This window comes from Artemia franciscana, chromosome 18 (assembly GCF_032884065.1).
Source record: "Artemia franciscana chromosome 18, ASM3288406v1, whole genome shotgun sequence".
Classification (NCBI taxonomy): domain Eukaryota; kingdom Metazoa; phylum Arthropoda; class Branchiopoda; order Anostraca; family Artemiidae; genus Artemia; species Artemia franciscana.
In genome coordinates this window covers 1,527,348-1,555,216 of record NC_088880.1, presented here as the reverse complement: position 1 = coordinate 1,555,216, position 27,869 = coordinate 1,527,348, and the positions used below count along the sequence as shown (strand labels likewise).

General features: G+C 34.9%; 1 protein-coding gene across 2 annotated transcripts; it reads left to right on the top strand.

Annotated features, from left to right (window-relative positions):
* Positions 1-63: 63 nt before the first annotated feature.
* On the top strand, positions 64-27,869 carry LOC136038481 (methylthioribulose-1-phosphate dehydratase-like). 2 transcript variants are annotated; one of them, XM_065721552.1, is made up of 6 exons: positions 64-194; positions 9,668-9,795; positions 15,141-15,301; positions 16,800-16,906; positions 23,305-23,507; positions 27,644-27,869. In XM_065721552.1, exons 1-6 carry the CDS (start codon positions 192-194, stop codon positions 27,741-27,743), a joined length of 702 nt encoding a protein of 233 aa, XP_065577624.1. In that variant the 5' UTR covers positions 64-191; the 3' UTR covers positions 27,744-27,869. The 2 variants fall into 2 exon arrangements, with proteins under 2 accessions (XP_065577624.1, XP_065577625.1); XM_065721553.1 differs by lacking the exon at positions 64-194.

Here is a 27,869-nt window from a genome sequence, read left to right as displayed (position 1 = left end):
CATGTCGGAGTGTGTTAATAAAATACGGGTCAGAAAACTTGTTCGGCATCTCGTGTGCATGTTCATTGTCTTGAGTTTAGGAAAAGATCCTTGCAATGCTGGTTTTCGCGCACTTTTCAAAGCATGTGAATGTGTGATTTGTTCAATATTGTCAGTAAGGACTTGAGGAATTTGGCTTGGCGTGGTTGGCTATGGTATTTTTGATTTAAGGTTTTGATATTTGTTTGGGGGAGGGTGGGCCTAGTGATGTGTTTTTTCTGTAATGCAGGTAAATCAGGATCCACATTACTCCCCTGGAGTGATGTTGAGGCCAAATGCAGTTAGTTCAAAAAGTGAGCCAGGACTGGCCCCCATGTATACAACATTTATTCGATAAGTTTTACCTATGTTTCAAGCTATACAGTATCAGGGTCAGGTTATAAAGCAGACACCAGGATTTAATCAGGCAAGACAGTCACCATAGGCCTATACCACAACATTAGTCCTGACTTTTGATGGCCTTTGAAAATATGTGTGTTATAAAAGTGAAACCTTGCAAAATAGATCTTATGCTTGAATAAAGCACAACAAAATTGTTTTCAGCTTCACAACTTTGCTCAATCCCAATTTATAAAGTTTTAAAGATATGCAAATACATTTCCTTAATTTTGAAAATAAACATTGATATAGCTCAGAATCTACTCAAATAACAGTAATTGCATTTTGAGAACTGAAGGTAGAGAAAAGGCAACTGGTAACTGCAAATTAAGGTAAATTTTTGTTTTGTCAAAATTTCAATAGGTATAGACCTGTCATGTAGACAAATTTCAGGGCCCTCTAGAGGGAGAAGGAGTAGAAGTGGGTACTTCAAAATACCTTCCTGGCGCATACTTTAGCCTTTAGACTCATCCCTGAAAGTTTCATTTTCCTAACCCAACTCCTTTCTGAGATAGCCAAAATTCAATCAACTAGAATTTTACTGAAAAAGCAACTGGTAACTGAAAATTAAGGTAAAATGTTATTTTTTCAAAATTTTGATAGGCATAGACCTGTCATCTAGGAGAATTTCAGGGCCCTCTAGAGGGAAAAGAAGTAGAGATGGTACTTCAAACTCCTTCCTGGGATTTATTGACTTTTTGCTATCTCAGAAAGGGGTTATGTTAGAAAAGTGAAACTTTCAGGGATGGGTCTACAATCTAAAGTATATCCTGGGAAGGTATTTTAAAGTACCCACCTCCACTCCTCCCTCTAGAGGGCCCTAAAGTTCAACTACATGACAGATCTATACCTATAGAAATTTTGACAAAACAACATTCTACCTTAATTTTCAGTTACCAGTTGCTTTTTCTCAGCCTTTAGTTCTGTAAATTCAATTCCTGTTATTTGAGTAGAATTCTGAGCCATATCAATGTTTTTTCCAAATTTTAGGAAATGTATTTTCATATCTTTAAAACTTTATACATTGGGATTGAGGAAACCAGATTCTTGACAGATTTGGAAATAGAGCTATCTTGTCTAGCAGAGTTGAAACAAAAAACTTGCCTATAGAAAGAGAAACCACTTTAAACCTAAAAGAAGCCTTGAAACCTAAGCATTTTGAACTGAGCAGAGATAAAATAGAGTCACAATATTTCTTCCAACTGAATCTGCTGTGGCTAAAGCATTGAGAATTAAGAAAATAGGTGAAACAGAAGTCCAAGCAAAGGAATTTCAACTCAGATGTCAAAGATACTCTACTGCTGCTGATAAAGAGTTTTGCTGCTGATGATGAACACTGCATATGTGTTCAAAATATCCAGCTAAATAATTTTATATCTATTCACTGTCAATAAAAAGGTATCATCCCTATTTTGAACTGTTTTACTTTTGCCAGATGTCAAGGAGTAATAAGAGGAATCCCTAAAAAAAAAATCACTGTAGAAGAGATAAAAAGTGATCTTGAATCTACTGTGTCAGTGAAATCTATAAAAAAATTTAATAGAGAAAAGGTACAGAAATTATGCTGTCTTACAAAAACATTATTAAATGAGAAACTAGAATCAAGTGAAATTCTAAAGCTAATCAACATGACCCCTTAAATAAGAGTTTTATTGTTCAATACTCAATCAGTCAAAAGAGTTAAAAAAGACTTAGTTGTGAACTTTGCAAGGAATAAAGAAGTTGATATTATTTGCATACAAGAAACATGGCTTACAAGCAGAGACACATCTATAATGAAAGATTTCCATGTAATTAGAAAGTATCATGCAATTAGAAAGATTACAGCCATACCATCAAGACAGTGTACTATCAGGTGTTGAATTTTGGTAAATAATTTGGTAAATAGGTGTTGAATCAGTGGTAAATAATGAGGTGGAAGTATTGTTGTGTATGAAGACAGTCCTTCATTCTAAAGTATTTGCTAAAGCCAGAAAACTAGCAGAGGAGGAAAGTAATGAACCAAATAGCTTGCCTTTCACAGATGTAGCTGGGTGAAATAAATTGCCAGAAACAGCCCCAGGGCCTGATAGAATCCACCCAGCATTTTCAATCAAACAATTTATTTATATCCCATCTACTAAAAAGAGGGCAAAGCAACCATAAGATGAAGTAATAAGAGAAAAAAAAAGCTATAAATAAATACAAATAAACACCTACAAACAGTTAAATAAATAATGCTGACCATGGATGAGATACTATTGGCATAGAAGAACAAAAAAGCATGTAGCCTTTTATCAATAACACATGTAGGCAAAACTAGGTGGAATTTATTCATTAAGTCACTATTTTTAGTCCAAGGAGGGTAACTGAAAAGGAAATTAGCATAACAAAAATATACTCTACAAACAGATAGTTTCTGAGGTTCACTAAAAAACTGCCAAACCAGACAAAGAGAAAGGAGATGAGTTACAACTAGGCTATTATAAATTTTTGCAAGATTTAATTTATCCTTGTGTTAAATATTAGATACAATTGAAGCATAAGTAATCTTCAAGTTTTAAAGGGATAATTTTACAGTTTCTTTCATATTTTTCCTATAAGCATTGCAAGGTAAACTAATTTTTGAGAAAGTGGACTTGAGCTTTAGCTAAAGATAAAAAAATGGGACCATTTGTCTCTTTAAAATTGAAAGCTAAAACAGCAGTTTTTTCAACATTGAAAGAAAGCCCAATACCTTTATTTTCATTGAAAAGCTGATTAAACATGTTTTCACATCCACTAAAAATACAGATTAGATTCAAAATGTCATCTGCAAAAGTTATTAAAGACAAGTTAAATCCATGGTGAATACAACTAAAATTAACAGAATTTTGGGCATGTATAACAGAGTTATCAAACAGTTCATGGTAAAAAACTGTAGTAAGGAGCGACCCGGCTCAATAGTAACCAAAACTCTAAAAACTGGAATTTTGATACCAATAGCTACATAAAAAAATCGCATTTTAATGCTGATTTCAAATATATAACTTTCATCAATTAATAAATAAAGAAGGTGAGGTAAGGCCACCTTGACAGACTCCTTTCAAGATATCAAAAAGGGAAGATCCCCCCTTTAACTTCACCTTAAGATTATAGTACATATACAGAAGGCACTTTACTATACAAGATGTTTCAAGTAACACTTGGTGGAAAATGCAAGAGTTGAAAGCTTGAGCAACATCTAAAGCACAAAGGATAATATGGGATCTACTTCTTTCTGCATCAGCAAGAACATTCATTAAAGCAAAAAGGACATGCTCCCAGCTAATACTTTTTTGGTAAGCAAACTGGTGGGGTGGGACATAATATTTAGAAACAATTTTTCATTGAACTGTGTGGACATAAACTGGATTTAGCTCCAAATCTAATTGGATTGTGCAACGAGTGAAATTGAGTTCATACTTGACCAAGCAAGACCTATTATCTTCAATAGCTATGTTGGAGAAATTATTTTAAACTTTTTAAATTGTGCTCAACTTAAATTGTGTCAATTAAAAAAAGTCCTGAAGGCAATATTAACGAAATGTTAAAGGTGCTTGAGCTTTGTGAGCAACACAACGTTGAGCTACCAGTCTTTGTGATTTGAACCTGATAAAGTCCCTATATGTCCTGGTGAGATAGCAGCAGTAATCACCAGAAAAGTTACAGAAGTTTGTAATAAGCTAGAAAATTTCATGAATAAGGACCCTCCCACCCCCTCAATTGTTCCTACAGCTACTGGAACAAAGCGTGTTACTGAAGTTACTGAAACAACATTTTTTATCTGATGAAAGGAAAAATCTACTCAGAATTTCACAGAATTCTTATGTCTAATTTCACCCAGCAAAAATGAACAAGTGTGCCAAGGCCAACCTTCAGGCTGATTAGCTCTCATTTCGCAATTTCCCATCAATCTCCTTGAGTTGAATGACCATTTCATTGCTGCTGTGTTTTCAGACCTAATCTGTATAAACGTTTACCAGCCAACTAATTACTGCTCTTTGCAATCAGAGAATAAATTCATAAAAGCTTGCAAAAGGCTGGCAAGTTTTGTGAAGAGAGTTTCAAAGCGTCCAAATGCTCAAGCTTTGATCATTTTAATTGTGACTTAACAGACTGTTCATCGCCAAGTACCCAACGCCTTCTGAATTCCCTCCCCTTCCTACTCAGTTGCTGCTAAAACAGAAACTTCATGTTCATCAGTGTTTTGTCAGCAACTTCTAACCTTGATCATTTTATTGCATCTTTCCCCTGTGAAACTGTCAAGGTAATTAGTGATGGCTTTTATTTGGACCACCATCCAATAAAGTTGAAAATAAATGCTTCATTTAATGCCCCTAAACAACCAGATAAAAAGTGATTTATACAAAAGGCTGGAAAAATGTTAACTGCAAAATGTTTTGTCTTGAATCTGACAGAATATTAAATAAAATAAAGGTACCCTTTCATTTGTTGTGCACACGCTCGGGCCTTAGTGAAAAAGAAATAGCCATTGCACTTGCCACCTATCTAGTAGATATTAACCATGGATTAAAGTGTGCTGAAGCTTCAGCTGTCCTGTGCAAGCATGTTAGGAAAGGCTCTCAAGTTCAGGGTTGCTCAAAAACCCTTCCCTTATTTCCATGTGCAAGTCTTCTAAAATTTGGCTGAATATTCAGAAGGATTGCGGCTGGCCAAAGTCTGGGACTATTAATGATTTGTGCTATGTCCTAAACGTTTTTTTCCTAAAGTGTTAAGAAAACATAATGCTGATCTTATTGAGAAAAATGCTCATAAAATTGCAGAGAACCCTTCAAAGCTCTGGAAAAAAATTTGATCACCCTTGTGCAAATTGTATTCCTGAGCCTGAGTGGATAAATTGTTATAAGCATGAATTTTCTTCTCCCAATCCTGCTCTTGAATCAAAATTTGAAAAAGAATTAAGTGCCTGTCCGAATAAAACATGAACCTTCAACATTTATAATTAAGCCCAAGTGATGTATTGTTTTATTGTAAAAAACTAAAGAAAACAAATTCCATAGGAGTTGATGGAATTACTGCCAAATATTTTGATTATGCTTGCTTTTCTTTTTAATCATTTATCTCTACTTTTTCAAATGTCTGTTGGAAATGGAGTTGTTCCTTATCAGTTTACAGTTGGTCAAATAACCCCTATCCCCAAAAAAAAAGGCAAAAAGGATTTTACTACATGTAATTCGTTCCAACCTATAACAGTTTCTAGTACTATTTTTAAGTTATTTGAGTCAGTTATTTTGGATGAAATTGTTTCTAAATGTTATGTTCCACCCCACCAGTTTGGTTACCAAAAAGGTATTAGCCAGGAGCATGCCCTTTCTGCTTTATTGAATGTTCTTGCTGATGCAGAAAGAAATAGATCCCATATTATACTTTGGGCTTTAGATGTTGCTTGAGCTTTTGACTCTTGCATTTTTTCCCAAGTTTTACTTAAGCATATAAGAGGGGTAAATTTTTGTATAGTAAAGTGCCTTCTGTATATGTACCATCACCTTAAGGCGAAGTTAAAGGGAGGATCTTCCCTTTTTGATATTTTGAAAGGAGTCTGTCAAGGTGGCCTTACCTCACCTTCTTTGTTTAATAACTCTGTTCTACATGCCCAAAATTCTGTTAATTTTAGTGGTATTCACCATGGATTTAACTTGTCTTTAATAGATTTTGCAGATGATGTTTTGAATCTAAACTGTACTTTTAGTGGATGTGAAAGCGCTTTTAATCAGCTTTTCAATGAATATAAAGATATTCGGCTTTTTTTTTTCAGTGTTGAAAAAACTGCTGTTGTTGCTTTCAATTTTAAAGAGACAAATGGCCCATTTTTTCTATCTTTAGCTATTGCTCAAGTCCCCCTTTCTCAAAAATTAGTTCACCTTGGAATTCCTATTGGAAAAAATATGAAAGAAAATGTGAAAATATCCCTTGAAAATTTGAAGAAAAACTGAGAATTGTTTATGCTTCAATTGTATCTAATATTAAACGCATAGATAAACTAAATCTTGCGATAATTTATAAAAGCCTAGTTGTGCCTTATTTCATTTCTCTTTGTATGGTTTGGAAGTTTTTTAGTGAACCTCAGGAACTATATGTTAATAGAGTATATTTTCGTTATACTAAATTCCTTCTCACTTACCCTCCTTGGACTAGAAATAGTTATTTAATGAATGAATTCCACCTAGTTTTGCCTATATGTGTTATTGATAAAAAGCTAAATGATTTTTGTTCTTCTGTATTGATAGTTGATATGTTGATGTATGATCCATGGTCAGCATTATTTATTTAACTGTTTCTTGGTGTTTATTTTGTATTTATTTATAGATTTTTTTTTCTTTTTTTGTCTTATTACTCCATATTATGGGCGTTTTGTCCTCTTTTTTGTAGATGGGTTATAAATAAATTAATTGATTGTCCTCAGCCTTGGCAGTATTTGCTCCAGAAACAGTTTTAGTAGCAGTATTAGTGGTGGTAGTTGTAGCAGTAGTTGTAGTAACAAGTGAGTATTGCCTTTCTGCTCAATTGATTATGTCCTTTATCGTTTCTGGAAAGTTGCAAATAATATGCTCAGTCATTCTTGAGTTACACCCTTTTGACAACCAATATACACATGTTTTGATTTAGTTCAACAATCTTCGAAAAGCTCACCTTAATGCCCTTCATTTTTGTGGAAAGTAAAGTTTGAACATGCATACCTTTAACTAACGTATACCTTTAATTAACGTATACTTTATGTAAACAATGAGTGATATGCCTAACTTGCAGCCCTTGCTCTTAGGGTTGTGGAGCTGAAATCCCCATAGGCTTAATAGCTAGACCTTTCAAAAATGCTAAAGAAAATAGATGTCTCAAACTTTTTATTGAATTTTTTTCCTTTTGAGTCTTAAAAAGACATTATTAATTTCAATTTCTAATCAAATAAGCCACATACAAAGTTTATATGACCACTACGAATAAGCATAATTCATTGAAAAAAAAAAGGTTGCTGGTATTGGAGTTGAACCCTAAATTCCCTGTTGGGGCTACCAAACTTAGACCTCCAGCTATGCCCATAGCTTTTCTTATGGACTTCTCTGTTCCATACAAATTAATAGCTTTGAAAAACAGTTTAATACAAGATATATCTCATGCAGATATATAAACTTACCACCAGCACTGGATATTCAGCAAGTATAACTGAACCCAGGGTGTATTCGTAAAAAAGCTTTTTACACTAATTTAGTAATTAAAGACAACTCTGAATAAAAAAATAAAAAAATGCTGCTGGTGTGATATTTGAACTCTACATTCATTGTTTACTAGTTTAGAGCACCAAATCAGGACCAGCATGCACATATATTGCTATTTACTCTTTATTTTACTATTCCATAAAAATCTAATAACTTCAAATAATAGTTAAATCCAGGATATATTTTACACAGTAAAAAAACAGATATACGAACTGGCCCCCCAGCAACAGAAATTTGGAAAGCATTACTCTTGACTGTACTATTCCATACAAATCAAATAACTTAAAATAATAGTTATATCCAGGATGTATTTTACACAGTAAAGAAGTAGATATATAGAGATATGCAAACTGGCCCCCTAGCACCTGAAATTTAGTAAGCATTACTCTTGACTTTCCTGTTCCATACAAATCAAATAACCTAAAATAATAGTTAAATCCAGGATGTATTTTATACAGTAAAGAAATAGATATATAGAGCTATACATGCTGGCCCCCCAGCACCAGGAATTTGGCGAGTATTATTCTTGACTTTATTGTTCCATACAAATCAAATAACTTGAAATAATAGTTTAATCCAGAATATATTTTACTCAGTAAAAAAAATAGATATATAGAGATATACAAACTGCCCCCCCCCCCCGAACATCAAAAATTTGGCGAGCATTATTCTTGACTTTATTGTTCCATACAAATCAAATAACTTAAAATTTTTGTTAAATCCAGGTTATATGTTATGCAGTAAAGAAATAGATATATAGAGGTATACATACTGGCCCTCCAGCACCAGAAATTTAGCAAGAATTATTCTTGACTTTCTTGTTCCACACAAATCAAATAACTTGAAATAATAGTTAAATCCAGGATAAATTTACACTGTAAAGAAATAGATGTATACAGATATACAAACTGGCCCTCCGCACCAGAAATTTGGCAAGCATTAATCTTGAATTTGTTTTTCCATACAAATCAAATAACTTTAAATAATAGTTGAATCCAGGATATGTTTTACACTGTAAAGAAATAGATGTATAGAGATATACAAACTGACGCATCTTGCGCTAAAAAATCACTGCCAGAATGAAACTTAAGCCAAAGATTTCCTGGTGATTAGCTTAGGCCACCAAACCTGGATCAGAAAACATGCTTAGCTACTTTTTCATAGCTTTTGGGTTAGTTTCCCATCTTTAAGTCTAAATATCTTCTAGTTTATAGAAATAACTCAAGGCTCTGACTGGTGTGCGGCTATGTATTGGTCCTATCTATCAGTCTCATATGAAAACATGTATTTAGTGGAAGTTCCAGTTCCAAAAATTGTAGGGAGGTATATGAACTAACAACAAGTCCTTTCACCTCTTTGACTTCTTCTTCAGAAAAACTATCCACTGGAAGCTCTATTCTCCTTCAGTCTACAAACAATGAATATATGCAATTATGAACAATAATACACTGTTATTGATCATGGGAAGTGCGAGTACCTAAGCTACCTGTCCCCAGCAATTTAAGGCCACTAGGCCGGCCGGTACCAATACGGCTCTTCCTACTCATTCCCGCTCTCTTTTGCACAATCAAAAACTATAGATAAATCACGTCCTTTTAAAAATTGACTTCTTCAAGCTTTAATCATTATTAAACAATATTTCTCTTCTTTAAGATATCAATTGCTGCCTTAAATATCTGACGATCAATTTTCCATGGCAGGTTAGAATCCAGGATAGCATGTATAAATATTTGAAATCTTAGCCAAGGAGCAGAGACGCTTAAGAGCAGTAGTCTCCTCACTCTGAACTGGAAGTATAGTAATATAATCCTATTCTTAAACTGGTAAAAAAAAACACGTAAGGTTAGCACATGTAACTTCTAAAAATATGGAAAGACAGTAAAGTGTTTATAGTGTCTCGTTTTATTTTTTTTCTGTATATGTATATAGATATGTATAGATATCTGTATATGTATGATATCTGTATATGTATAGATATCTGTATATGTATATGTATATGTATAAAGAATCATTTTAAGGTTACGATGGAGAAGTATGAAGATGTTGACAGTGAAGATGCATTGACTCTCATACCTTCGCTATGCAAGCAGTTTTACAACCTTGGCTGGGTTACAGGAACTGGTGGTGGCATAAGTATAAGAGAAGGGTAATACTCTTATGATAGTATTATAAGTACAAAATGCTCGGAAACCTAAGATTTGATTCCTTTAAGTAAATTGGTATTAATGATATGGTGCCTGGCTGTATTCTTACCATAAAATAGGGAAAATTCTACATTTCTTTGCCTTTTTGTTTTGTCTTTTCATGTTTTCTTTTTTTGTGCCTTTTTGTTCTTTAATGGTAAATGTAATATCAGATTCATCTTTATAATCTCCAGAGGCCTAGATTATGCACGGGAAAGAGGCTGATGATTGTGCCCCCTTAAATTTTGAAATATGTATTTTTTCGTATTGTCATCAAAATTAGTAATAAAATTACCTTCTTTTCTTTCTAAATGTTTTTTCTAAATCTTCATTAAAAAATTAAAACAAGTTCTCACCTTCCCTGCATTTTTGAGCATTGATGCTCCTGATGTATTCCTTAATAATTTCGCCTATATTATTTTACTACTGTAAATGTAGTTAAACTTGTCTTTCGGACTAAAAAAATGTGACAAAACCTGTGACATGAACAATTTCATTTCAACAAAATAAATGTGTTGAGAGATAAGTTGACAAGTCCTATGGACTTCTTTTTAGAGTTAAAAGCCAACTTGACAAAAAAAAAAAAAAAAAAAGAAAAAAAAAAAAAAGCTTGGTCGGCTTTATAGCTTGTTTTACGCTTCACGTGTGTTTTTCTGGTGCCATTATGGAAGTTTTTGACCAGGTCAGAATGTAAACAAATTTGGTCTGTCTTTTTCGAATTTTGTAAATATTTTCTCCATGCTCTTATTTGGTCTCGTAACAGTTATATCTCCAAACGAGTTTTTGAGATTTGTGATAAGATGGAGGTTTTAGAAGGCAGATTCAGACAACAATCTAAATCAGACAGCGTAAGACAATTAACTAGACAGTTAGTTAAAATGACCATTGATTTTTACAGCGATCAAACCTAGATAAAGAACTACTTATTAAGGGAAGAGAGATCTATCGTATTGATACAGTTACAACAGTAAGTTATTATGAAGATAAATACCCACGACCGTCAGCTTTGGTTAAAATATAAATTGTCCAAAGAAAACGGTTAAAGTAGGCTTCTAATTGCTATATGATAACTGACGATACCTAATTTTTATTTAAATCAGGAGGTAGAATTAGAAATATTACTACGGGTTTTGAGAAACTTGGGTTGCATTGAATATTTGGTTGGACTGGGAAACCCTGGGAAGGGGTTTGAATTACGTCCTATCAACTTTCTTAAGTACTTGGGGCCGATTGAAGGGGGTAGGAGTCCTTCAGGAGGTCAGATGTGATATTCATTTCCCCCAGCCTGCAATTGTTTGGCCAGTTGTGATAAGCTTACCAAGGCCCAGCTTCTCGAAACTATGATCCCTGGGAGATACTCTTTCCTATTACCAGCTAGAACCAATTTATTCCAAACCTTAATAATTCAACAACGGTTAGTTTTAGCCAGAGAACCCCAAGGAGGTGTTCTTGTGCCGACTCTTTCCCTGATGTCCATACACAAACTAGAGGATAGCCTTGTGAAAAAATCTCACTGCTTTGCTGGTGACACGACGGAAAAGATCCCAATAACAAAGACAGAGATCCTAGCAATCCCCATAACAAGCTTCAGGCTGAATGAAAAAATTTATGTGTTGACAAATTAGTGGCTTTGTCAGTTTCAGTGCATCAAAAACTAAAAAGCCCTTAATTTCGAAACTGCGGAATGTAAAGGATCAATCTGGTTTCATTACAAAAAAAGGAGCAGTAACAAGAATAGACGCACTACGCCTCCTTCCAGTTCATTTTTCGTCAGATCTTACATTGACTGAACACCTTAGCAAAGTGAAATCCTATTTTTATCAGAAGCCAGGAGTCAGCCTACGGTGCAAAAACCTCCTCTCCAACGAGGCCATTTTGACTCTATTCATGTCATGTATCAGGCCAGTCATGGAATAGGCATGTCCTCCCTTTTCTAGTGCTTCGATTAGCCACATCGCTCCTTTTCAACGTGTCCGGAACGGAGTACTTTGCGCAGCTATTTTTAGCAACTCTGATGCCAAACCCCTGCAGTCGATCCAGGATCGTTTTGAAGTAGCATCAATATCGCTTTTCTACAACTATGTGCATTACTATACATTTGAGAAGGTATTAAAAGTCATTCCAGACAGAATAAAACCTTTGCGATCATCTCGCCTAAGTACTCCCCGGGAGGACTAGTTTGTCCAGAGTTCGACCCACCTGGAATATTTGAAGACGAGTTTCGTCCAACGATCCGTTGCCACGTGGAATGGCCTGCCAGCAGAGGTAATTCGGATCAGTCCTTCTCTTGAGACGCTCAAGAGAAAGTATAATACGCACCTCAAAAGTAAAAAAGTGAGGTAAATACCAGGAGTAGTGACATATCATTACTTGTGATGGAACCGTGAAGCCTGTATTACAAAATGAAATCGAGGTTTGTCAGCCTGAACTGGCTGATACTTCATCAGAGATAGTTCATAATTAGTTTCAATTTTGAAAAACTTCTCTTGCAGATGGTTACATTTATTCTGCATTTTCAAAAACAATTGATAGGAAAGGGATATTAAGAGTGTGTGTCTGGATAAACTCCCAAAGTTCAAGCTCGTCTTCCGAGGACTTTTGTATAGTTTCCATAAACAGTGCTGAACTTGCGAAGCCGCCCTCTTGTGGCTTGGAGCTTGTCTGTGTTTGCTTCCTCACCTGCGTATAATCTGAGTCCAGTAGGTTAGAAGGCTTCAAAAAAGAAAATTTTCAGTCCAGGTCTGAAATAATAATCGTTCCTAGTATCCTGCAAGAATGTCTGTTAGGCAGCAATTTTTACTATACACTGATAAAGATCAATGTCTTTTGTTTGCAGGTACTGCTGTGCATCACTGATCTCTCGGAGAAGTTTACCTAAAAAACCAAGAAAGCGCACAAATAAGAACGATTTCATAGTCTTCGATAATGCTTCGAAATCCAACCGTGTTCTTAAGCCTTCGGAAGTATCCGTGAGCTGTTCCTGAACCTCTTGCACTGCAGAGTAGTGGGTCATAATCATGCCGACGGCTTCACATTGACTCTTCATCTTTTTTTGATCAAACCCTTCACTCTTTGTGCAGTTACAGCTACCAGTACGCTCCATCGATGCGTCGACGAAGAAAAAAGAACACAAGAACTTCTTCAAGGATTCTAAAATACGTAGTAGAATTTACTGAAACAGAAGCAGCATAAGATCTAACCAGATTTATGGAATGGTTAGCACCGGGAGTGAATATAGCTATGGGATTAGTCGTTTTTATGCGTGCCCGAACTCTCATTTGAACACCAGCCATTTCTGTAGTGTTTTCGTAAACTTGACCTTTACAATTTCGGATATCGAGCCTTTCTGCCCAAATTGTCGCCTAATACTAACTGGATTATCTCTTTGACAAATTTCCTCTTGCTTTGGATGAAATCAGTGAATGACTCGATAACACTAGCCTTAGATCCATTAATTTTCACGTTACGTAAAACCTGATTGGTTTGATATGTCAGGAGTACTGTCAAAAGTTATTGAGTATTTTGTTTCCTTCGCCTCCTGTATTATTCGTTTCCAGACCTGATTGCCAAGAAAATTAATTAATCAATTCTGAAGCTTTGGTGAAGAGTAGGAGATTGTATGTATTTTTTTCAGTTGGATCTTTGTGAAATGCTCCCTTAACACTTGGTCATACTTTTATAATAAGTGAATATTTTCAAGGAGTTTCCTTCGCTGTTTTTGTTGTACCTCCGACGCCTGGACAGAGCAACTAGCAGGACAGAAGATCTTTTCACTTCTTCTTTTTTAATGGAATGATGTGCTGTCTTGTCAATGGTTATACTAAATAGATGATTTATGTCCAAAGATTTCTACTGTTCAAAGCATTCGGCATGGGTGGGACTGGATTCATGATCTTGCGGGCTTGGGAATAAGTTTCCTCTATTTGCTGAATCTGTTTTTGAAGTTAAATGCAGATGATGGACCAGAAGTATTTAAAAACAATTTATATTAAAGGCAATATAACGACAGTTCGAAAGACGAACAAACCTTCCAGGAACGAACCACACTCTTGTCTTGTGGCAACTCCCGGAAAAAATAGCCACGACTTAGGTTTTCGCGTAGAACCTTTTGCCAAGTCACTAGCCTTAGCGACTTGGGCAAATTATGAATCGAGGTGCTGAACTACAGGGGACCTTTGAAATCCGATAGTAATACTTGAGTGACCTAAGATTTTTATGAGGCAATTTCCAACATCCTTCATTTCCTCAAGATTCTATGGCCCTTTGCTTCCCAGTTATATTGGGATTAGTAGGGGGCTCTAATTTCTTAAGCGGAATTTTTTTTTCACCAAGTTTGGTCAGGAGAGCTTGGGGATTTACTTCTCAACCCAGACCACGCTCTATTGTATCTTCTCTAATTGTTTTGATGTCTACAAAAATCGGACACGGATTCTCCGTGGTCGTGACCTACTTTAGAATATTTGATTTTTGCTCTCTTCTTCTCTGTCCTTCTCTCTTCTCTTTTCATTGTCTCTTTTTCTCTTCTTTTCATTTTCTCTTTTTTTTCATTTTCTCTTCACTTTTTTTCTCTTCTTCTCTTCTCTCTTCTTCTCCTCCGCTCTTTTTGCTCTCTGCTTCTCTCTCCTTCTTCTTTTGGTATAATGGACCACTCTGTTTTGATTGCTTCAAATCTAAAGATATGAATCTTGGCCCACCAACAGAAATATTGTATTAGTATCAAGTTTTTGTTAATTTAATACATTTCAAGCAGTATTTACAATCTTAATAGTTTGAATCTTAAAAAAAGTATAACGAAAAAAAGAGGAATGAGTCATTTTTAGATATTTTAAGAAAGAATGAGTCATTATGGATATTTTGCTTCGTTTGATATGCTACTAACCTGAGTAACATTTTTAATTTCAGTAATAGTAATATTTCAGCCACAAATCTTCCTGTTTTTCCTGTTTTACATGCTAATTAGATGCTTTGTCAATTTTATAACTTTCATTCCTATAATGAGAATACTAATATGGATTCTGGTGTGCAAAATTTGAGAAATTTACTTACCATGGGCTAAAATACATGTCCCTACGCGATAAATGCTTTTACTGATGCTTATTAACCGTCATTCACCTTAGAAAAGGATTGTCTAATTATAGCACGGGTCTGTTCTATTTTCTACTGAACAAGATGCATTTATTTTTACCAATAGAAAACGACTTTTTCATGTCATAGGGTAACCCCCCCCCCGCCCATTAGTTTTGCCGCTGCTTCCATCCCTCTCTTGATATCTTCCTATCTTAATTCCTCTTCACTTCTTTCTTTTTAGGAATAAAATATACATAGCACCATCAGGGGTACAGAAAGAAAGGATTTCACCAGAAGACATATTTATTCAAGATGTAGATGGCAATGATATTCGATTACCTGCTGCCTGCAAAAACTTGAAGAAGAGCCAATGCACCCCTCTCTTCATATGCGCTTACAAACGTTAGTTAGTTATTTGATCATTCTTTTCCCAATGTTTGAATTCGTATGGCGCATGTGCTGTGAGTTTTTTTTACGGCAAGCACTTACAGGTCACAGTAAGCCTATTTTACTACTTATTATTTATGTAAAATGTTTTTGTTTTAATTCAAACTTCTTGATCTAAAGTTTTACTGCTAAATTAAAAATTTTACAGCAAAAACAGGATCCAAGGTAGATAGAAGACGCTGAAATGCCAAATCTTACTAGCTTGCGTTTGGGTACAAGAAATTGTTTTAACTTTAAGAGTATTTTCTTCTTTTGTTAGAAATACCCAATGATATATAGATGTGCGAGTCATGGTTGGCAAATTACTGAACGGAAAGTGTACAGCATAACGCCAACATCATAATAAAAAAAAGAAGCAGAAGTATCGTTAAAACTTACACTTATGTATGAAAATGAAATTTGGTTCTTGTTTTAGAGTTTTTCTTCTTTTTTGTGAATGCCTTATAATGCACAGACGAGTTGGTCACGATTTATAAACTATTCACTGAAAAAAACAAGCTGACATATTGTAATGAAAAAGAGAAACAAACTTGTCAATAACACTAATAATTAAATTGCTGTCCATAGAAATTTTGTGCTGCTTCACTCCATGAATGCACTTCTCCATATTTCTAGGATCCGCTTGACAGTTATTCTTCAGAATTTCTGCCATGCATTCCTTCCTTCTTACCCTGACTCCAAGAATTTCTTACCTTAAATCACCCAGCTCCATGCGCATAAAGTCCCATAGATCCTGACAAACCCCTTATATCAGCAAAATTTTCACCTTTCGGAGACTTAAACAGTATATAGCATGGGTTTGGAGGTGGTGGATTCAGCAGGAGACATTTTTTTTCATTTTTTCCTTTTTTCGATTTTTTTTTTTCAGAATGTAATGCTGAATAAACTAACCCCTTATATCAGCAAAATTTTCACCTCTCGGAGACCTAAACCGTATATAGCATGGTTTTGGAGGTGGTGGATACACCAGGAAACATTTTTTTTTCATTTTTTCATTTTTTTGATTTTTTTGATTTTTTTTTTTCAAAATGTAATGCTGAATACACTAACCCCTTACATCAGAAAAATTTTCACCTCTCGGTGACCTAAACCGTAAATAGCATAATTTTGGAGGTGGTGAATACACCAGGAGACTTTTTTTTCATTTTTTCGATTTTTTTTTTCAGGATGTAATGCTGAATAAACTATCCCCTTATATCAGCAAAATTTTCACCTCTCGGAGACCTAAGCCGTATATAGCATGGCTTTGGAGGTGTTGGATATAACAGGAGACATTTTTTTTTCATTTCTTTTCCTTTTTTGATTTTTTTTTTCAGAATGTAATGTTGAATAAACTAACCCCTTATTTCAGCATAATTTTCACCTCTCGGAGACCTAAAACTTATATAGCATTGTTTTGGAGGTAGTGGTTACACCAGGAGACATTTTTTTTCATTTTTTTCTTTTTTTTCAGAATGTAATGCTGGAGCAGTTATACACACTCATTCCCAGGCAGCTGTAATGGTTACGCTCCTCTATCCTGGCAATGAGTTCAGGATAACGCACATGGAAATGATAAAAGTAAGGGCCTACTAACATATAAGCTTTGTAAATCTGGCTAAATATATTGAAGGGCTGCAATTATTGAACAATATTGCAGCTCAATAGTTCAATAGTCTTTTACTCAATAATTAAGAAATTATTGACCTGTTCTTCAGTAAATATTAGAGATGTTTTATTAACAGTTTCACTAACACAAGATACGATTCAGACTTTTCTAGAACATTAGAGCGTTCGTGCCTAAGTAAAACTTCCGTCAAATCGAAATTCAACCAACCGAAACTAATTAAAATCCTATCCCCTCCTCTTTTCTACAAATCAAACATGAAAACTTTTTTTTACAGTGTGTCATACAAATGAAACAACAAAACATTAATTTAAAAAAATCCGAATATTTCGGCTCCATGTCCGGAAGCGTTTCTGCTTTTTCAATGAAAAAACAGCAACTTGAAAGAAGAAAAAATAGTTTTTAAAAATAAAATCATCTTAAAAATCACGGGAGAGAGTCAGAAAAAAAAACTAAAAAACATTCTAAACACTTCCAAAACTCCTATTACTCACTGAACAACGAATGACTAAATGTCTAAATATATTGAAGGGCTGCAATTATTAAACAAAATTCCAGCTGAATAGTTCAATAGTCTCTTGTTCAATATTTAAGAAATTATTGAACAAAAACTTCGAGTATATGTAAGAGAAAAGCTTTCCCTACTTTATAAAGTCCTAATTTGCCTCAATTGAGCCTGCCTTTGACGTGTCCCTGTTTTTTGGGCAAACCTATTCATCAATAAACATTCAGAGCATATCCAATGATCCTGGGATCACTAGCGATCTGACAAAGTAGGCCTATGATATTGGAGAGATAGATAAGAATCTAAGATTAACTTCCCCCAAAGCACGTACCTGAGAGTAGATATTTATTTTCTCCCTTTCAAAATAGTCCTTAAGACGGGCCCCTCCTTTCTCAGTCATGATTGACAGCCTGGCAAAGGAATTTCATGACGGATGGATATTTGTTTATAACCTTATGGTCGTTGAAACTTGCTAAAGAAATTTAATAAACGATCTTATTAGCATCCTCAACGACATTGCACAAGAAGTCTCCAAAACCCATGATAATTCTAGCTTGTTTCTTTTGGTCCCCGCCCCTCATTTTTAGTCCTATCCATTCTGACATTTCCCTGCCCTAGTTGAAATAATTAACTAGTGCATCTATCTTCCTACTTAAGCTTCTCAATAAATTTGGCCTCTTCCCTTCCCCTTCTTTATGGATTTATGCTTAACCACGACTCGCTATAGCTAAATACTCCTGGCTTTGTATAGCATATCCCATCAATATTTGAAAGTTTTTTTTTCAACCTTTTAATGCGTATTTCCTCTCGCGTGCTGCGATACCAAAGACACTGAGCTAGTTCGTGCTTTTTGTAATTATTATACAGTTCTTTGGAGGTTGAAAATGCTTAACCGTAGCTGAGCTGAAGAAACCCACAGCGAAAAAACTGCTAAAGCGTTGCATTAGGATTTTTCGAGACTGAAAATTTAGAAAGGCTATCGGTTCAAATGAACACGTGACTAAAAATTTGCCTGCAACTCGTGCTCGGTTAGCTTCTAGGGTATTTTGGCATATGTTTATAACAAGCTAAATAATTTATGAGTAATACTGCTGGAGAATAGGTACTATAATTATACATCACAATGATGACACAATTACACCAACCTTTATTATTGAATATTTTTTTTAACATCCGGCCTGTCAACATCTAAGCTGGATAAGCTTGTTTGGAATTCATTACAAGTTTTAAAATAAAGAAGAATCTTTACCCACTGGAAAAATATTGAAAATAATCAATTGAGTGACCCAGTACTGATAGCTTCTCCGTCTAGGGATTAAATTTGACCTAATCTCTTTTTAGATATTTTACATATTTAATGATTTTTGGACCTTTGAATTGGTTTGAAATGTTCGCCACTGTTAGCAAAGGCCTACCCCTCACAATGATAAGTAGTTTATCGTAGTTTGGATTGTTACATATTATCAAGATGAGTGACTTCAAAGTTTGAGGTCTAGTTCTATCGTATTTTGTCCTTTATCTGCTGTGGTCGTCAAGTATATGAGAAATTAAATCAAATAATGGCTACATCAGCCACAAGCTATTTAGCTATAGCTCTCAGGAGAATGTCTTCGTTACTGCGAGTAGTCTACCTGAATTTTAGTTGTGCAAAGCTTGAGCTCTAAGGAAGAAAATGACTGGGCCAAAGCGGCATTTGAAGAACTTGCCATTTTCAAGAATTTGAAGATGTTTTTAAAAATTTATCAAAAAGTAAATCCTGAGCAACTCAACCCTGTCTAAGTCTTCTTCTAATGATAGTCTCAACGCTGCGCACCTTTCCACACGAATTTCTCACACGAAAGTGAGCTTGTAACAGCTGAATATTCCATTAAAGCTGCAGTGTTGGCTCAAGATAATGAGCGCATGAGTTTCAGTAAGAACTTGGATGTTGGTATCATAAACAAAATTCATAAGGCTGTTGTGCTAGAGTTTCAGCCTATATTTGAAGGGAAAATTTATGAACTAAGCATTGTCAAAACTAAATTCATCTTCTGGAAAACAGAATAGCTAGGATGAATCAAATGTCAACGATATTGAGAGGAAATCTGACTCTCCTTTTTAACGGCAAACCCTGGAAAAAATCCAATAATGCCGTTTTAGAAGTAATTTTTAACCGTATGGAACTCTGATTTTTATTCAAACGATTGTTAGTGCTATCAAATTTAGATTGAATCCATACCCATACCCAATGAATCCATACCCAATGAATTCTAATAAAGTCGCTCTTGTACTAGTAATGTTGAAGTCTCAAGAAGTAGCAGACATTGTGTTTGCTTTCAAGAAGCATACTCACGAAGTTGATCATTTTGTGTCGAATTGCCTCACTAAGAAAAATTAAGTTGTCTTGAATGTAGCACGTGAGCACTGCGGTATTAGAAATGTGTGGTCAAGCAAGGGTCGAATTTTTGTGAAGTTGCAACTTCACACTGTGAAGGTCGCAAGATCGTGTCACTAGATGATTTCTAATAATTCGAGACTAATGTACATTTATTACTTTTTTGTTTTTTGTTTTGTGTTTCCGTAATATTTTTTTCAGTTCTCTAATTTTTCTTGTGATTATCAAAAGTCAGTCACATGAATCATTTAAACTTCAGTGGTAAAGTTGACAGTCGTCCTTTTCCAATTTCCCCTTCCATTCCCTGATACAATATCAAGTTTCATTGTCTTTTTTCCATAATTTTCCTCTTTTTAGTAGGTAGCAAGTTTTTTACTTTCTTTCTATTCCTTTTCCTTGTAGAAGACTTCAGTTTTTACATACGTCGTTTAATTAGTAATCATATTTTCTTCAACTGGTTGATCGGGATCTGGGGGGGGGGCTCTCCAGAAGCCTGATGAAATGTGCTATGATTAGTTTGTCGGTTTAAGTAATATCACTTTTCTTAAAAATGAGCACGTTTGTGCTTTAGAAAGAAATCAATTAGTTTTTCTAATTTGAATAGTAGGACTGAACTGCAATTTTATTGGAATTGAACTGCAATTTTTCTAATTGCAGACTTTAGTTGTGCTTGTCAGTGCTACAGGCAAATACTCAAGGGGTAATCTCGTCTTTTGGCCAGCTTAAGATTTTAATAGCTGATTTGCAGTCATATGTTGTTGGTCTGTATAACACCTTTGTGAATGATTCCAATGGTTCGCTTTTAGGTATATCTGGCTATTTTTTTAATAATTTACCCGGGCTCAGATAAAGATACAGTCCTACCCTTTCTGTGTCGGATAATTTTGCATATTCTGTTCTTAGAGATCTTTCTTGGAATTTTAAAGTTTTTGAGTCGTTGTTTATTAAAACATCAGTTTCAGGAAAATAGTGTGGTATTAGGGAAGTTTTCCGTGAACCAATTTGTTCTATTTCAAATTTCTTAAATAGTCTGAATGGAACAATGGAGTTAGTCTAAAATCAGCCATAGGATAAGTTTTCATGGTAGTTTTAACTTAATCTTCTGGATGATTTTTCTGTGTCGGTCGATGTTTTTTCTCTGTAATGCCACGTATGGTATAATACCAATGGTGCTTATACCTAACTCTAATTGACAATAATTTTTCTTCTTTACGAATTCTCTGTAGTTATATTTTGACGAGTGGCATTCAAGATAACATCCTTGTTTTTCGAAGATAGCCCTTTCTGAACCTTTGTCTAATAGTACTGCATTGCGAAAGAATACTTCTTATCATTTCCAAAAAGAATCTGCAATGTTTAAAAATACGTTTGAACTAACAGGTGTGGGATTGATTGACTCTGTGTCAGGCTTTAATACATGTTTTAGTTTAATTTATTATTCATTCAAAACTGCAATAGTACGAACTTACAACCCCTCATCTTTGCGAGATTGGCAAAAAGTAAAAATCGTTGAACTCTGTGACAACTCTCGGTTTTCCCAAGAGCTAGAGAAGAAGAAAAGTATCATTGGAAAAAGCAAAAATCTTCCCCCAAGTTTGTCACTTCGATATATATAAGAATTATAGAAACCTACTTTAGCCAATCATTCTCCGAGCTTTGTCTAATATTTTATTTTAGAAAGTTTTTAGAATGTGAGAAAGATATAACTAAGACCTGAAAACTTATTAATTCAGTTCTGAAACCTAGTTGTCTAAGATCAATTTCACCTAAAAGTCTAGAAATATATGGTGAGTTGGAATCCGGTAAAGAAGCTGTCGAAAGTCAGCTAGTGTCAGTCGGGCATGTTGAGGGCAATTTAATGGATAACAAAGGGGCCACAGTAGGCTTAGGGCTAACAATATGTTCCCTATAAGAATTCTATACAGATTGCCAATTACATGGTTATATCCTTACAACATCCAGAAAATCTGAGTCGCTGCATAAATAATTGGGCCAGGGGCATAACAGGGAATTGTGGACTAACCAAAAAGCACCATGTGCGTACTACTGCTGCTATTAATTCTACTGCTGCTACTACTTCTATTGCTAAGGGTACTAAATTGAAGGTTTCAGGTAATGTTGAGAAGGATATTGAACTAACCAAAAGACACTATGCGTTTGCAGTTTGTCCAAAAGGTGTTTCAGTAATATCTAAGAAACTGCTTTGGGTACTAAACTGGCACTCACTGGAAATACAGTTGGGGTGTTCAACTAACCAGAAGGTTGTTGAACTCAGTCACAACACGATATGCTCATGCAGGTTGTTAAAGACGTGTATAAGCAATATCTCAGGAATGGATTAGGTTATTAAGTTGAAACTTCCAGGGTATGCTGAGCAGAAAGATGATCTAACCAAAAGACATTATATGCACACTACTACTATAACCGCCAAGGGTGCAGTTAAGGGGAGTGGGGAGCTGGGGTTTGCCCCTCCTAACGTAACAATTTCCAACCATAGAATTTTGGGCGTCTTTGTTGTCTTAGTTTCGCTTATATGTCCGCATTTGCTATCACACTGGACGATTTTGTCGACACATTCTTTATATCCCCACTCAAAACTCAAAGCTATAGATTCACCCTGACAACTGCTACTACTAATACTGCGAATGTGATCGCAACTAATTAATCGCAACTGCGATCAGTGCGACTACTTGCAACTGCTTGCCATTTTGACTGCAACTACTTGTGTCTCTAATGCAGTTATTTTCGACCGTAAGTGTAACTACTTGATACGACTGCTACCATATGCAAATGTAATTGCAACTACGACTGCATATACTTGCAGCTTCAACTATTTAAGATTGCAACTCTGAATACTTGCAGCTGCAGTTGGAACTGCGGCTATGACTTGCGACAACGACTACCTCTACCACTAATGCAATTGTGACTATGACTACGACTACTGGTGCTTCGAATACTAAAACTACTAAATATAGAACTAAGTTAATAGGGTTCAAGTCCATCTAAGCTGTCAAAACGGTACTTAGATGTGATACCTCAATAATAGAATAAGATATTAAGTTGAAACTTTCTCAAAAAGTTTAGGCATATTTAAAACTAAATTAAAATATACTCTGTGTATCAAGATTGTCAATAGTGCGTGTATGCAATATCCAATATCAGGGGGGGGGCAATCCTTGGATCGATCGGGAAGCAGTTATAAGATAACACTTAAATAAAGTAAGAATTTAGGTAGTAGAGAATGAAGCTCTGAACAGAGTGGGTGGAGGAGAACCCTCTACAACTGTGCTGGTCTCAAGTGACTTCGTATTGCAACAATTCATTAGTAGTAGCAACGGCCCTATTCGTCCACTCAACAGGAAACTGAAAGGCTCAATCATATCGGCTTTTTGCCAGTCTTTTCGTTATTTTTTTTTTAACGGAGTCGATTAATTTGTCCACTGAATAACTAACGAGATACTTCTATTTTTCAGGGAATAAAGAACGCAAAACTAGGCAGAAACTATAGATTTGATGAAGAACTAATTGTGCCCATTATTGAAAATACTTGTCAGGAAGAAGATCTGACGGAATCCTTGGCAAAAGCGATTGAGCAGTACCCACAAACAACTGCCGTTCTTGTCCGAAGACATGGAGTCTATGTATGGGGAGACACTTGGGAAAAAGCTAAAACTATGTAAGTTAAGTGTCTTACTGTAAATACGGAAATAAAAGTTGATTGAAATGTTATTTATCAATCAGGTTTTCGTATTCACTTATTAAAGGAGCGGAATCCCCTCCCTGAGCGCAAACAAATATATTTATTTCGCTAATTAAAGGGGTTAACGAAACCTAGTCAATGTTCTTAAGAGAGTTTTAGAGTTTCAAATACAAAAAATTACACTTACGTTGTACTCTTCTGGGACTTCAGAAATAAAAAATGTGACCTGAATATTGAAACGTAAAGAAATTGAGATTTCCCAAAAATTCCTGGCTTGACATATAGAAGGTGCATTCCCATTTCTACTCCGATTAACTATAGAGTCTAAATTGTTGGATCTCAAATGTGTATTTAGATATAATGTTTTTATTTAATAAAATATTTCTTGTCTAACAGTGAAATTCGCCCTTTTTTATGCTTCAAGGTACAAAAATCATGAGTGCCTGTGCTTTCGCTTGTTTCCTAAATACAATGACGCTATCGTTATTGATGAAGAATATAAAGGAAAAAAAAAATGTAGTTAGGCTACTAATTAAGCATTGTTGTCCTGAGTGTCTTTAAGATTATAATAAGTTTACCAGAATCAACACGGTAGGGTGTATTAAGTAAAGAGAGATGTTCCTACGAATATTTTTTCCCCTTGTAACTTCAAAGAAGAAATGACGATCGTAAAAGCTTGGTAGGAGACTCATTCGATCGAAACTAAGGTTCGAATAGCCTATTCAGATATATGGAATTTTCGCCTATCATTGGAACCAAATTTTGAGATAGCTTTTCCAGTCAGAATAATTAGAAGGTCAAAAAATGATTGATTATAATGCATGCAGTCCCCATCCCGAGTCGCTATGTGATGTTAAAATAAATTAAGTACAAGTTATGACTGATATGTGGTGAATTTCGATTCAGTGCACAAACGAGTTGTTTTCAAGTTACGAACTGAGTCACTGGGCTTAAAAAAGGTGGGTAGGTCGCATTTTGTGCGAATTGGAATTAGCCAAAGATTCTAGTAAACTATAATTTGAGAGCCAAGATAAACAAGAGGCCTCTCCAAAGCCCCTAAAATCCTCACCACTGCCATCTTTGTTGCAGTAAGGTAGCATTTTCCACCCTGTTTGACTGGTAAATCACGCAAGGATTTTCAATTTCTTTTGACAGAGAATCAACGGGATGGTGCCCGGCGTCGATTTAGCCTACCTTCTTTTTTCTGAAACTAACGGAGAAATGTGGAATTACTTTCATACCAGACTTGCGCAAGAACGTCTTGCTATAATATATCACTATGTTTTATGTAATCAATCTAGTTTCACTAGCCTGATTTGAAGTTTTATAAGTGCTTGTTTCCTATTAAATTTGCTGAAAATCGATTGGTGAAGCTTTCAGTGACCAGCTAATTAAATATATCCCTTCAGGAAAGCGGCTTAAAAAATTACCAAAATGTGTTTTAAAGATTTTATTTAAACATGTTTTTCTTATACTTTCGAAATAAATATTATCAAAAAGAAAAGTTTTGACAAAATGGATGACCATTCAAAATACTAAGATTAAATTGAGAAGCCACAAATGTAACTTGTCTCCTCTAATAATTGTTTTTCTGTCTCTTAATCTTGATTCGTATTGCCTTTGTTTTTCTTTTTTGTTGTTCTTGTTTTAACAAGTTAAAAACGCACTGTTTAGCAAATCCCAAGGGATGTACTTAGTACTTAAGATGTACTTAGTACCCAAGTACTTAGAGGTTTGAGCGAAGACTAGCCCCGCTTTTATTTGTGGTAGCACTTCTTTGAAAAGCCTTAATTTTCTAGGAATTTTTTTCGTTTTTTTTATTGCTGTTGTTGGTGAAAAATACATTTATTTTTTTGGAATACAAGTCATTTAAACCGCAAATATCACTCTAACCTATAAAGGATTTAAGAGTGTGGTAGTCCCATATATATTAATGAAATACCTGTTAGTTTTAATTTTGACTCGTTTGTTCCTTGTAATACCTGTTCGTTTATGTTTCTTTTACTTATTGATAGTAGTTTCTGTCCCTGCTAAATTTGACTGATTTTATGATTGATTTCTTCTTGTTTTAGTTTTTTTATTTTACTCTTGACTTTTCTTTGAATTGTTTTTTTGGGGGATTTTTCAAAATTAATCTCGAACAAAAGATGTGGAGTAAACCAGTTAAATAATTGATTTCTCATTTCATCTTCAAAATAGAAGAATCATTGCTGCAGCAATAGCTGCAACCGGTTATAGCAGTAGCAGCTATAACAGGCTGCAACCTGTTATAGCAATAGCAGCAATAGCTACAATAGCTTCAACCTGTTATAGCAGTAGCAGCTATAACAGGCTGCAACCTGTTATAGTAATAGCTGCAATCTGTTATAGCAGCAGCAGCTATAACAGGCTGCAACCTGTTATAGCAATAGCAGCAATAGCTGCAGATCATTCTGTGAAGAATGATCTACAGTCCTTTGAAACAAAAAATTTAAGAACCCATTTGAAAAAAAAGTGCCTAATGTGGGAAAATAATCATTTGTAGCTGATTTAAGAATGGTATTTATTTTTTCGATTAGGGCTAATAGTAAAATTTTCTTTTGAAAATAAAACTTGTAGAAATTTTGTAAAATATAGGTTGAGCCAAAAAGAACTAAAAGAAGCAAAGAACTAAAAGAAGCAAAGAACTTAAAGAAGCAAGGAACTAAAAGAAGCAAAGAGCTAAAAGAAGCCAAGAACTAAAAGAAGCAAAGAGCTAAAAAAATGCCAAGAACTAAAAGAAGCAAAGAACTAAAAGAAAGAAGCAAAGAACTAAAAGAAGCAAAGAACTAAGTGAAAAGAAAGAGAACTAAGACACTTCCTTAGTCAAATCTTCAATGTGGTATGACTGCCATCTACTATAACGACTTAATGGCATAAAAATCAATTCGGACACCACTTTGAAATAAATTACTAACAAAAACCATTTTCAGTATTATACATTTAGAGTGCCAAATTCCTGGTCCAAAATGTTTCAGCACAGCTGATCTGCAGCGCAAAGAAGTGGAAGGCTAAATCACTTGAGTTAAGTGTATTGTTCCAAAGCTCCTGAATATTTTTTTTCAGGGATTGTGCCTTTATTTTATTAACTGAAATATTCTTTATGCTGTTTGAACTGATTTAATACTTTTATTCTTTATGTGAAATAAAAATTCTTTAACCAAAATTGTAGGGTCCTTTTAGCTATATAGTTGTCCTGACCCTCTGAAGTCATTTTTTTTCTCAATCCGAAGATAGCCACTTTCAACTGTTTTAGACGATTGGATATCAAAACAAGCATATTATTTATGAGACGTTCGCATTATTTCAATATGGAATTGGTACAATTTAAAAGTAACCTCGGCTGGCCATTTCCAACCAACGTTTTGTTGGTAATGAACTGTTTTACAACCAGAGAAGAGACGATAATGAGGAACCTATTTCAAGCACAGGCGAAACAAACGAAATCATCATACTTTGTGTAAAAACTAAGAGAAAATTTTGAATCACTTGCAAGCGTAACATGCGCTAAAATTTTTGGGAAGATTACTTTTTTCAATGTAGTACTTTTTGGCGGCTCTGGTGAGTACAATTAATTCTGTTCGAGTGGCAACCCTGCCTCTTTAAATAGAAGGCGTGGCCCTAGAAAGTTGGAGAAGAAAACATTTGATTGTTAGGTTCGTGACATTGGCGTATCGAAACAGTATTGGTGAAAAGCTCAAAATAGTCGTTTATCAGATATTAAAAAGGGTAAAAACAATATATCTCTGAGGGTGCAAAATCCTTGTAGATGCAGGCACAAGGGCCCCAAATTGCAAAAAAAAAACAGAGACTTCATAGGTACAATTAAAAAAACGTTTGGACGCGTTATACCCAGTTAAAACCAGAGTCAAGCAAGAATCTTTAGTGGTCCAAAGTACCTTGGGCCACAATAATCTTTACTAAACATGGGGTGTGGTCATCCTTTGAAAACAAGTAATCTTGGTGGTTTTAAGGTAGCATAAAGATAATTTACTAATAGTCTCACTGGTAGCTATTATATTAAAGTTAATTCACTAATAATAATTGAATCACGATCTGTTATGGTTGAATAAGTTATTTCATTTTTTTTTCAGGTGCGAATGCTATGATTATTTGTTTGAAGTTTCTGTGAAGATGAAGCAGTTGGGATTAGACCCCACGATCGTGCCAAAAGAATATTCTGTAAACTCTTAATTAGTGAATTGTTCTTTTTTGTTCCTATCTTTTCAATTATTGTTTTCATGTTTATGGGTGTCTTTACTTCTCATTTCTATCTTAACTGACCATCGTAGTGATGAAATATGTCTATACGCACGAATA

Bases quoted from the DNA above. Each gene is read 5' to 3' on its own strand.
- LOC136038481 (XM_065721552.1), top strand. The intron at 16,907-23,304 runs GTAAGGGCCTAC...TCTATTTTTCAG, and splicing joins CGCACATGGAAATGATAAAA to GGAATAAAGAACGCAAAACT. The intron at 23,508-27,643 runs GTAAGTTAAGTG...TTTTTTTTTCAG, and splicing joins TGGGAAAAAGCTAAAACTAT to GTGCGAATGCTATGATTATT.